Source organism: Gorilla gorilla, chromosome 17 (assembly GCF_029281585.2).
Source record: "Gorilla gorilla gorilla isolate KB3781 chromosome 17, NHGRI_mGorGor1-v2.1_pri, whole genome shotgun sequence".
Classification (NCBI taxonomy): Eukaryota; Metazoa; Chordata; class Mammalia; order Primates; family Hominidae; genus Gorilla; species Gorilla gorilla.
In genome coordinates this window covers 52,895,378-52,907,189 of record NC_073241.2, presented here as the reverse complement: position 1 = coordinate 52,907,189, position 11,812 = coordinate 52,895,378, and the positions used below count along the sequence as shown (strand labels likewise).

The following is an 11,812-nucleotide window of genomic DNA, read 5'->3' as shown; positions in this document are numbered from 1 at the left end:
TTGGAGAGGATTATTTTGCATTGAATAAATTTAAGGCCAAAAATTTTTTAAAAAAAAATCTGTGAATACTGAAGGAAGTAATAATTAGAAAGGGCCAAATGCAATGCTAATACATAGTACGCCTCCAATTAAAGCTAGTGATTGCCTTTATGTGCAGTTCTAGACACAGGTCTTGACCCACTGTGTCTGAATTTCTGTCCAGGAGCCTGCCTGGGATGCCAGTTTCTCAGAACCTGGAAGCATTCTTTACATCAGTCCTTAGAGATCCACCTGCTGGCCTCCTGTACTGGACATAGCTCACTGCTCCCCACTTTTTGACATTGCCAGAGCCCCAGGGTGTTGGAGGGCCTTTCAGGAGTTCCATGGAAGCTGTCACTGCCCTAATCTCCTCTCACCAGCTGGTCTGCCTTGATCACCCTCCCCATACTGTCTTCCCCAGATCCCCCTGGGACACTGAACCAGACTTTAGATTTCTTCATTTCCTGCTCGAAGTTTCCCAGATCCCTGCCCACTCAGTGAGCCTGACTAGCCTCATGATTGAGCAGAGTACTCTGGCCCTTAGGCCACCCGCTGAGCCCCAGCAGGCACAGGACTTGCCTAGGAAAGACTCAGGGCATGCATCCCACCCTGAGATCAGCACATTACCACTGTGTCACAATTCTGGCACCAGACCGAAGGCGGATGTTATAAGAACCACTTCGTCCAGAAGGCATGTTTGATCGTGGCTGTTCTGGGAGCTTCTGACATTTCTCCTTCCAGTGAAATCACTTGGATTTCTACCCTACTGTTTCCCACTTCTTGTTCCTTCTCCAGCCCCATTCTACTTGCTGGGGAAACCAAGAATTCTACACCTTCATAGAAGGCATCAACGCCAATCGTGCCCACTGAAGGGCTGTGGCCTGAGCTTAGTTTGACCCGCATCACTGGGACAGTGGGGGAAGGGGGAGCAGACATCCTGTAAAAGTCCAAGATTCCGTTGTACAACTTAAAAATTCCTGAGCCCCCCCCACCACACACACACACACACACACACACACACACACACACGATCATTTAATTTAAAACATACATAGACATACACAAAGATGGAGTCATGACCCCTTAGCAATTACTTTCAGGCCCCTCCAAGCCCCATGCTGGGGACCCATAGTAGCAAGTCTTTGCGGGGTGGAGGGGAGAAGGTGCTGCCTTCAGTGAAGCTGTGATAGTTGTTCTACCAGGCAATACTCCTCCCGTGAAAATAGGATGATGTCCTTTATTGTCACTTGCCCTGGGACCTCACTTGGAAGCTGGTGGCCACATGCCTTAGATTTCTGAATATGAGAAGAACCGCACAAACACAGGCTCCCAATCTCGTTAGAGGAAAGTGCCTCAGAAACTTTGGTTTCATATTTGAGAGGTTTGTGGATCCTCAGATAATCTGTGAGGATTCATTTATTCGGAAATGCTCAGTGAACACCAACAATGTGCTAGGCTCTGGACTTGGCATCGGGGCTGCCAAAAGGAGGCACACACAGCTTCTGCTCCCATGTGGCTCACCATCTGATGTTCAGCCCACTGAGGTCCCTGCAAATCTAAGCTGCCATATTACCTCTAAGCTGTGAGAAGCCCACTAAGGAAGCCTCACTGAAAGAATGAGGCTCCAGCCACATTTGAGATGTACACGATAATCTGGTATATTATATGTAGTTTGTGACATTACTATAGAATTGCCAAACAGGGCCCCAAAAGTCAAATGTTAACAAAAATGTTACTTTCTGCATTTCAGCCATGGGAGCAGGAGATCCGTTTTTGCCATAAACAAAATTAAGTTTGCATTCCACTCTTGCTCCCATGTAAAGCGGTGAGACAACTTCCATAGCACAGGAGTCTTTTTGTCCATTTTCCCTAATGATTGAACTCAGCTTTTTTGGCTTCTTGGTTTTGGCTCAATTAAAGATTAAATGAAACAAGTGCCAATTGGCAAATAATTGAGAACTAAGTCTGTGTGTACGTATCTCCTACATTTTACCCCATATGGTTTTAGCAACTTGGCAGTAAAATCTAAGGACTGGTACATCAACTAGACAGAATTCAGAGTCCCCAGTACATTCAAAGATACTGCTCTTGTGTGAATACTTGGAACCCTCAGCAGAATGTCGAAGGCAGCTTCACTTAGGAGACGCCTCCTCTGGGCCCATTCATAATAGATGCTTCTATTCCCAAGGGCCAGATTAGTGATAGGGTACTTTCCAACCATTAGCCCAGACTCTCCTTAAACAAAGGTTGGAAGCTGAGAGTTACACAATAATGCTAAATACCCAAGTGAAAATCAAACACTCAGGCAACAGCTAGATGTCTGGCCAGGGACTGAAGGCTCCTTAAGGCTGGCATTTTTACACCTGTGCCTTGTCCACTGGGTCACAAATGAGGCTCCCAGAAATCCTGCCATGTACTCAGGGCTCATCACTGCATGTTTTAAACTGCAAAGCATCTGATGGAGCAGTGCTAAGGGCAACTGACCCTAATGGAGCATCGTCCATTCCATCACTAGAGTGAAGGAAATCTAACACTTTGTTAAATCATTATGATGGATAATAAAAGCAAAATTACTAGCGCATCTGAGGCCAGGTGCACTGGCTCATGCCTGCAATCCCAACACCTTGAGAGGCTGAGGTGGGAGGATGGCTTGAAGCCAAGAGTCTAGATCCTCCTGGGCAACATAGTGAGACCCTATCTAAAAAAGAAGAAAGAAAAGAAAAGAAGGAAGGAAAAGAAAGGAAAGGAAAGGAAAGGAGGAAAGGAGACGAGGAACGAAGGAAGGAGAGAGAGAGGGAGGGAGGGAGGAAAGAAGGAAAGAAGGAAGGAAGGAAGGAAGGAAGGAAGGAAGGAAGGCAAAAATTAGCCAGCCATGGTGGTTTGCACCTAAACTTCCAGCTATTCAGGAGACTGAGGCGGGAAGATCCTTTGTGCCCAGGAATTCAAGGCTTCAGTGAGCTATGATTATGCCACTGCATACTACAGTCTGCACGACAGAGCGAGACCCTGTCTCTTAAAAAATAAAAATAAAAATAAATGAAAAGAATATACCAAAAAGCAAACAGTAAAAAAAGACCTAGATGGTTATTGGCTATTTGGAGGATCATTGGGCCATTTTGTAGAGTTCCTCCATGTCAGTGTGGGACTCCTCCTCCCCAGGGAAAAGAAGGAAGTGCAGTGGAATCTTCACTTAAAGCCAAGCCGGGACCAGCCTTCCATGGGCCAGGGCACCCTGCCAGGTGGCAACATTCGGATGCCCCACCCAAAAGAAGAGAGTGCTTCAGCAAGCAAGCAAGGATTTACAAGACTGTTAGCAGTGAACCAAAGAACAATAGAAAAATGTTAAGCAAATGAGATCCCCGCTGCAGGAAGCCTCATTTCCCGAGTAGCTGGAACTATAGCCTGGCTAATTTTTTGTATTTTTTTTTTTTAATAGAGGTAGGGTTTCGTCATGTTGCCCAGGCTGGAAGTGTAGAGGTTTTTTTGTTTGTTTGTTTTTGTTTTTTCTGAGATGGAGTCTCGCTCTGTCACCCAGGCTAGAGTGCAGTGGTGCGATCTCGGCTCACTGCAACCTCCACCTCCTGGGTTCAAGAAATTCTTCTGCCTCAGCCTCCTGAGTAGCTGGGACTACCAGTGCGCATCACCACACCCAGCTAATTTTGTGTATTTTTAGTAGAGATGGGGTTTCACCGTGCTGCCCAGGCTGGTCTCAAACTCCTGAGCTCAGGCAACCCTCCCTCCTGGGCCTCCCAAAGTGCTTGGATTACAGGGGTGAGCCACCGTAGAAGAGTAATAAAAGAATATTTTTTCTTGGATGGTAGAATTTCAGGGTTCCAAAAGATGCTTTCCATCTTAGGGTTTTCAATGATGCTAAAAAATTGGGCGGCAGAACTTTACACATCGTCTAGTTTCCTCTGGTTTTCAATGTGCCTCGCCGGGTGTGTGTCATTACAATAAGCAGAAATGCCTTTAGTGAAGGCTGGCTGAGTAGAGTTATTTTTAATAATAAAAATGAAAATCTACGTAAAGGTTTTATAAAAGAAGAAAGGTTGAATAAATTATAGTATATGCAATATAACTGCAGCCATAAGAGATGGATTTTGCTGGGCACGGTGGTTCATTCATGCCTGTAATCCCAGCATTTTGGGAGGCTAGGGGGTGGGGGGTGGGTCACCTGAGGTCAAGAGCTCGAGACCAACCTGACCAATATGATGAATCCCCGTCTCTACTAAAAATACAAAAATTAGCCGGGTGTGGTCGCATGTGCCTGTAATCTCAGCTACTCGGGAGGCTGAGACAGGAGAATCACTTGAACCCGGGATGGGGAGGTTGCAGTGAGCCAAGATCATGCCCTTGCACTCCAGCCTGGGCAACAAGAGCAAAACTTCATCTCAAAATAAATAAATAAATAAATTACAGATTTTCAGAGAACTGTTAATGCTAGGAGGAAATGCTCACATTATCATGCTTTGTAAAGAGCAGAATATACATATTCCCATTATGTTACTGTATGCTTAAGAAAGATTGTGAGCTGGGCACGGTGGCTCACACCTGTAATCCCAGCACTTTGGGAGGCTGAGGCGGGCAGATCAAGAAGTCAGGAGTTTGAGACCAGCATGGACAACATGGTGAAACCCCATCTCTACTAAAAGTACAAAAATTAGCCAGGCGTGGTGGCATGAGCCTGAAATCCCAGCAACTCAGGAGGCTGAGGCAGGAGAATCGCTTGAACCCAAGGAGGCAGAGGTTACAGTGAGCTGAAATAATGCCATTTCACTCCAGCCTGGCAACAAGATCGAAACTTCATCTCAAAGAAAAAAGAAAGAAATAAGAGTTCCCCATTGGTCAACACAGGGCCTTAGTGACACCATGGTCTGCTCTGCCACCTTCAGGGGGTAGTTTTCCTTATGGTCACAAGGTAGCTGCAGCCATTCCAGGCATTGTATTTGTACAGTACAGTGTCCCAAGGAAGAAGGACCATCTTCTCCTGGGTATGTCTTACAACCAAGGAAACCTTTTTCAAAAGCCCCCAACACACCTCCTCTGACATCTCAAAGATCAGAATTTGTCACCTGCCCACACCTAATTCAAGCACTATCACCAGCCTAAACAAGAGGACTTTGGATGGAACAAAGGGCTATGTTCCCCTTAAGCAAATCTCCAGGGGAAGTATGATGGACAAAACTGAGCAAAACTGACATTCTGATAGGGAAAGGAAGGGAGCAATGGGTGTTGGGTAGATTACTCCAAGCTGTGTCTGCTACAGTACCCACTGCAAGAAGCCTCATCTAGGGTAAATTCGAATAGGTTAGGAGAGACGGAGCTAACTAGCTGGGAGATGTGAGGTGGAAGCTGGGCATAGTGGCATGCACCTGTAATGCCAGCACTTTGGGAAGCTGACAGCAAGGATCACTTGAGCCTATGACTTAATGACCAGCTTGGGCAACATAGTGATGCCCCATCTCTAAAAAATAAAATTAAATAAAAATTAAAAATTAAACAAGGGCTGGGCATGGTGGCTCATGCCTGTAATCCCAGCACTTTGGGAGGCTGAGGTGGGAGGATGGCTTGAGGCCAGGAGTTCAAGACCAGCTTGAACAACATAGCGAGATCCTATCTGTAAAAAAATGTTTTTAAAAATTAGATGGTATAGTGGCATGTGCCTGTAGTCCTAGCTACTCAGAAGGCAGAGGCATTAGCATTGCTTGAGCCCAGGAATTCCAGGCTGCAGTGAGCTGTGATCCTGCCACTGCACTCCAGCCTGGGTGACAGAGACCCTATCCTTATAAAAAATAAATAGATACAAAAATTTTAAAAGATGTGGGATGGGGAAGTAGACAGAGAATAAAGACAGAAAAGATGTCCAGGATGAACTCTTAGTTGGATGAAGGAGCCTGATTACAAAAAGGGAGTTAGAAAGCTCAGTAGGCTGGGCGCAGTGGCTCATGCCTGTAATCCCAGCACTTTGGGAGGCAGAGGCTGGCAGATCACGAGGTCAAGAGTTTGAGACCAGCCTGGCCAACATGGTGAAACCCCGTCTCTATTAAGAATACAAAAATTAGCCGGGTTTGGTGGCCTGTGCCTGTAATCCCTGCTACTCAGGAGGCTGAGGCAGGTGAATCGCTTGAACCCGGGAGGTAGAGGTTGCAGTGAGCCAAGATCACGCCACTGCACTCCAGCCTGGGTAACAGACCAAGACTCCGTCTTGAAAAAAAGAGAGAAAGAAAAAAGAAAAAAAAAAGAAAGCTCAGTAGACCACATTGACCTACTTCTCAATTCTGTCGAGGGCAAACCCTGTTGGACCATCAACTGGGACAGTGCAAAATAGAGGCCAAACACATCAAGGTCTGTGCTGGTGTGAACAGAAGGTGACAATGACTATGGCCTCATTTGAGATCAACACAAATGCCTGTGCATCTGAGTAATGCATGTCTGTGGATAAGAGTGGGCCTTCTGACTTGGTAGATTTGGATAACACAACCCCCTGACTCTTTTACTAATTCAATGATGAATAAGTTTTGACCACCTACCATGCCTCCAGCCGTAAATTAGCCCCTGGGGAAAATAAAAGATACATAAGACACGGGGCCTGACCTTGAAGAATTTCAACTCTGCTGAAGAAATCAAAAGCAACAGAAGTAGAACTGAGAGCAATACCAGACCCTGTGGAATCAGGGTTGAGGGATGTGGTGTAGAGCAGAACCGTGGCAAGAGCTCAGCAAAGTTGGGAGGAAGATGACTGAGAACCAGGGTGTAGGAAGAGGAACTTGAGCTGGGGGTAACACCCTGGGTAGGTTGGGATTTGGCAGACAAAAGAGAGGAGATAAAAGACAGCCATAGTGGGAAGAGAGCAGTGATAAGATTTTGGAGCTAGACAAACGCCTAGCTCTATCACTTATTAGCAAATTATTCCATTTTCTCAGAACTTTAGTTTTTTCATCTATGGAATAGGTATAATACCTACCTCATAAAATGTTTATAAGGAAAGCACCTTGTACCTAGAAAACACTCAAAATACTAGTTTTTTCCTTTATCCCTTTTGTTTGACAGGATGACAAGGATGGAGAGGCTCTGTTTGGATAGTGAGAAGATGTTTGGATAAGAAAACTGGGCCATGCAGATTAAATTTTGTATTAGGTCCGGTGGGTCACTATTAAAGTTCGGAGTGGACCATTTTAGAAAGAATTGCCTGTTGTGACCATGAGAGCTTTGTTCCATTTCAGAGCTGTTTATATGAAGATGAGTTTAACTGCATGTGTCAGACGGTGTTAGGCACGTTCTTTCTAGAGACTGACAAGAATCCCATCAGCACCCTGGCCAGAGAAAAGCAACTTTGAGCTCAAGTGTAACGGAAAGGAAACAGGCTTTGGAGCTAGACAAACACCTAGCCCTATCACTTATTAGCAAATTACTCCAATCTCTCAGAATCTTAGTTTTTTCATCCGTGGAATGGGTTAATACTCACCCCATAAAATGTTTATAAGGAAAGCACCTTGTACCTAGAAAACACTCAAAATATTAGTTCTTTCCTTTCTCCCTTTTATTTATCAAAACTATTAAAGCAGACCAGGCGCGGTGGCTCACGTTTGTAATCCTAGCACCTTGGGAGGCCGAACCAGGTGGATCACCTGAGGTCAGTAGTTCGAGACCAGCCTGGCCAACATGGCGAAACCCTGTCTCTACTAAAAATACAAAAATTAGATGGGCACGGTGACAGGCGCCTATAATACCAGCTACTCGAGAGGCTGAGGCAGGAGAATTGCTTGAACCCCGGGGGGTGGAGGTTGCAGTGAGCCAGGATCATGCCACTTCACTTCAGCCTGGGCAAAAGAGCGAAACTCCGTCTGAGAAGAAAAAACAAACAAACAAAAAACTATTAAAGCAAAACCTCTGATGCTTGATTTTTATATAATAATGTTGTGTGGCAACTTAAAAACTGTGTCATTTATAGGCACTCAAGGCAAGGAAAATGTTTAGAGTCCTTATTTTTAAAATTGGAATTTTCTATAAAAGTTCAGAATGTTTTTAATTTAAAGTTGTTTTAAGCACAAAGTAATACAATTTATCCATGAAGGTTAAACATTTTAATTTTTATTATTAACTTTTATTTGTAATTGTTTTTTACCTTTTAAATTAAATATTCGTTACAAATTTAATTGAGAAGAGGGAAGGAGGGGGAGAATGAATGAGTGGATTCTCATAGTTTGAGGGGGTAAGACATCCACTTTTATACTATTTTTTGTTTTGTTTTTATTTTTATTTTTGAGGCAGAGTCTTGCTCTGTTGCCCAGGCTGGAGTGCAGTGACCGAATCTTGGCTCACTGCAGCCTCAACCTCCCAGGTTCAAGCGATCCTCCCACCTCAGCCTCCCGAGTAGCTGGGACTACAGGTGCGCACCATCACGCCTGGCTAATTTTTGTATTTTTAGTAGAGATAGAGTTTTGCCATGTTGCCCAGTCTGATCTCGAACTCCTGGACTCAAGTGATCTGCCCGCCTTTGGCCTCCCAAAGAGTTGAGATTATAGGCTTGAGCCACTATGCCTGGGCTACTTTTTTACTTTCACTTTTCTAAAATGCTCTCAAAGAGCTGTTGTTGCCGTTTATACTTAAAACTCCCAGTTTTACTTCGCCCAAACCAATCCTGGGCAGGCAGCAGGAGTGGACACACATACTGCAGTACTCCAGGGCTGCAGCATCAGACCCAGAGGAGGAGGGAACTGCTGGATTAATAACGAGGAGGAGGAGGAGGGGTACGAGTCTGTTCCAAAATTGGCCTTTGCCCTTCAAAAAGGAAAAGACCACTTATTGTTTGTACAATCAAAAGGTTTGTTTCCTAGATATTTTCCCCAGGAGAAAAAAGTTTCTCAGGAAACCAAGAAAGAAATTATAACGAAAATAGCTATTGGATGAATTTTTTCCTCAAGCTTCATTTTTACATCATTATAATATTTGTGCTGTAATGAAGGTTGGGAATCCTCTGGGGCAGACCAGTCTATTTGGGAGGATATGTATGGAGTTTGTGTGTGAGTACATGCGGGTGAGTGGGCGTGAGTGTGGAAAGTGTGTGTGGAACCTCTGTGTGTGTGGAATGTGGAGCGTATGCACAATGTGTGTGGAGTTTGGAGTGTGTGTGTGGACGAGTGAGTGTGGAAGTGTGGACGTGTGTGGAAAGTGCACAGTGCGTGCGGAGTTTGGGGTGTTTGTGCACGCGCGTGTGTGGCAGGTCCTGGAGCGCGTCCACGCGACACCCCATGTGTAGTGTGCGCGCGCGCGAGCGGAGCGCGCCCCCGCGCCGCCCCTTCGGCCCGGCCCTGTGTGCGGCGGCTGCTGCCGGGCCGGGCGGCGGGAGCGCGCGGCGTCGGAGGCCGCCCCTCTGCGGAACGCCGAGAGCCGCGGGAGAGTGAAGGGCCAGGGAGGACAAGGCGCACCGGGCCCAAAGCGCGCCGGCTCCCGCTCGGGCGGCCGCGGACATGTGCAGGATGTCCTTCAAGGTGAACGACTGGGACTCCGGGGTCGGGGCTGGGGCCGGGCTCGGGCGGCCGGGCCCGCGGGGTCGGGTGGGGTGGGCGCTGCCCGCTGCCCGCTGCCCGCTGCCTCCTCCTTCCTCTCTCCTCCAGCTGCGGGCGAGGCCCGGGAGGAAGCGGCGGGGCTGGGTGCGCCCTGTGGGTTTGAGGTTTGCCTGCCTTCCCTGCCTGAGAGGCTTCGCACTCATGGCTGTGGATCGGCTGAGTCTGTGCCCGGCGACGGGGCGGCGGGGACTGTCGCCGGGTAACAGGTCGGGGGCGGGGAAGAAGCCTGGGGTCAGCGCTGTCCTGCAGCAGAAGGAGTCCCCGACCCTGACCCTCTGCGTCCTCATGCAGGAGTACCAGCTGCACCCACGGATGCCTCCTCCCCGGAGGGGTGGCCAGCACCCAGGGAGGCTTCAGGGTCCAAAGGTGTCTTGTCTCAAAAGAGTTGATTAAAGTCATTCCATCTAATCCCCACATTTTAGGATGAAAGAGGTTGATTTGCCTCGATTGAAAGGGTTTAATAAAAATAGTAGTTAAAATGTATTAAACAGTTCAAATGTGCCTGACTGAACCAAGGACATGATGTGTATGGTCTCAACCCTGGGGGAGACCTGTGGGAGGTGCTCTTCGTGGCTCTTTTTTTTTTTTTTTTTCAAATGAGAAAACTAAGATATAGAGAAATTAACTCACCCACGGTTTTGCAGCCAATAAGTTATGGTGTTAAGACTGAAACCCAGGTGTGTCTGACTCCTAAGCCACTGTAATCCCGTTGCCGACAATAGCTCATGTAAGCAGAGGAGTGACATGGCGAGATGTGCATGTTGCAAAGATCTCTGGCTAGGTTTGGAGAAGAGGGTTGGAGCTGGAAGATGTTGTCATCTTTTTAAGAAATGGTACTGGACCAGTGCATAGGTGGTGAGAATGGAACAAAGCAGACGAATGTGAATGACTTTCAAGTTTTTTTTTCCTGAGACGGAGTTTCGCTCTTGTTGCCCAGGCTGGAGTGCAATGGTGTGATCTCAGCTCACTGCAACTTCCGCCTCCCGGGTTCAAGCTATTTCTCCTTCCTCACCTTCCAGAGTAGCTGGGATTACAGGCGTGCGCCACCACGCCCAGCTAATTTTTTTGTATTTTTAGTAGAGACGGGGTTCTGCCATGTTGGCGAGGCTGGTCTCGAACTCCTGACCTCAGGTGATCCACCCGCCTTGGCCTCCCAAAGTGCTGGGGTTAAAGGCGTGAGCCACTACGCCCGGCCGACTTTAAAAGTTTTAAATCGGCATAATTCAGTAGGGAAGGCAAGAGAGATAAAGATAAAACGTTTGGTTTGGGATAAATTTTGAGGATAGATGGGAATCCAAGCAGAGATGTTGATTAGACAGATATACTCTCCTCGATCCCAGGAAGCAATTCTGGGCAGCAGCTAGAGATGAGATTTAGGAGTCAGCAGTGTTAAGTAGGCACCCATGGGAATGAACATGATTGCCCAGTGGAACCATATAAAGGTGGAAAATAAGAGGACTGAGGACAAAATCTTGAAGAAGATTTGAGAAAGAGCAGCCAGAGACGAATGAGAAAACTCAGAAGCATGTGCTGTCACTTACACCAAGCATCTCTAATCTTTCAACAAAGATGAAGAGGACCTTGATGTTTATTAATGCCACGGGGAAATCAAATAAACAAAGAATTGAAAAGTCCATTGGATTTAGTGACAGAATAGGCACTGGTGACCTTGCCAAGAGCACTTTCAGTGGTGTTAGGATCAGGATCCAGATTGCAATAGCTTGAAAGAGAGTGGGTAGAATCCACAAGTGTGGAGAACTCTTTCAAGAAATTCTTCAAGAAACAGATTTTTGTTTGTTTGTTTGTTTGTTTGTTTGTTTGGACAAAGTCTTGCTCTTGTCACCCAGGCTGGAGTGCAGTGGCGCAATCTTGGCTCACTGCAACCTCTGCCTCTCGGGTTCAAGCGATTCTCCTGGCTCAGCCTCCTGAGTAGCTGGGATTACAGGTGCCTGCCACCAAGCCCAGCTAATTTTTTGTAATTTTAGTAGAGACGGGGTTTCGCCATGTTGGCCAGCCTGGTCTCGAACTCCTGACCTCACGTGATCGCCCGCCTCAGCCTCCCAAAGTGCTGGGATTAGAGGCATGAGCCACGGCACCCAACCCAGAGATTCTTTTTAAAAGGCAGTGGCTGCAGCAAGGATCTGGAATTGACCAAGTGTTTGTTTGCTTTAAAATGGTAGAGACTTGAGCATCTTTAAATGATGATAGGCACTTCAACAATAAAA

General features: G+C 46.7%; 1 protein-coding gene across 5 annotated transcripts in view; it reads left to right on the top strand.

The window, feature by feature from the left end:
* The first annotated feature begins 9,251 nt into the window (after positions 1 to 9,251).
* The window catches only part of ANKRD29 (ankyrin repeat domain 29), a 64,221-nt gene continuing 61,660 nt past the window's right edge, over positions 9,252 to 11,812 (top strand). For 2 of the 5 annotated variants that reach the window (XR_002003522.4, XM_019014320.4), the window contains exon 1: positions 9,290 to 9,509. Coding sequence is in view for 3 of the 5 variants with exons in the window: in XM_019014320.4 (XP_018869865.3) it covers positions 9,489 to 9,509 (21 nt within the window). In the remaining 2 variants the exon portion in view is untranslated. Of the gene's footprint in view, positions 9,510 to 11,812 lie in introns of all 5 variants that reach the window. The other 3 variants (XM_019014321.4, XM_063699123.1, XM_019014319.4) reach the window with 2 other exon arrangements.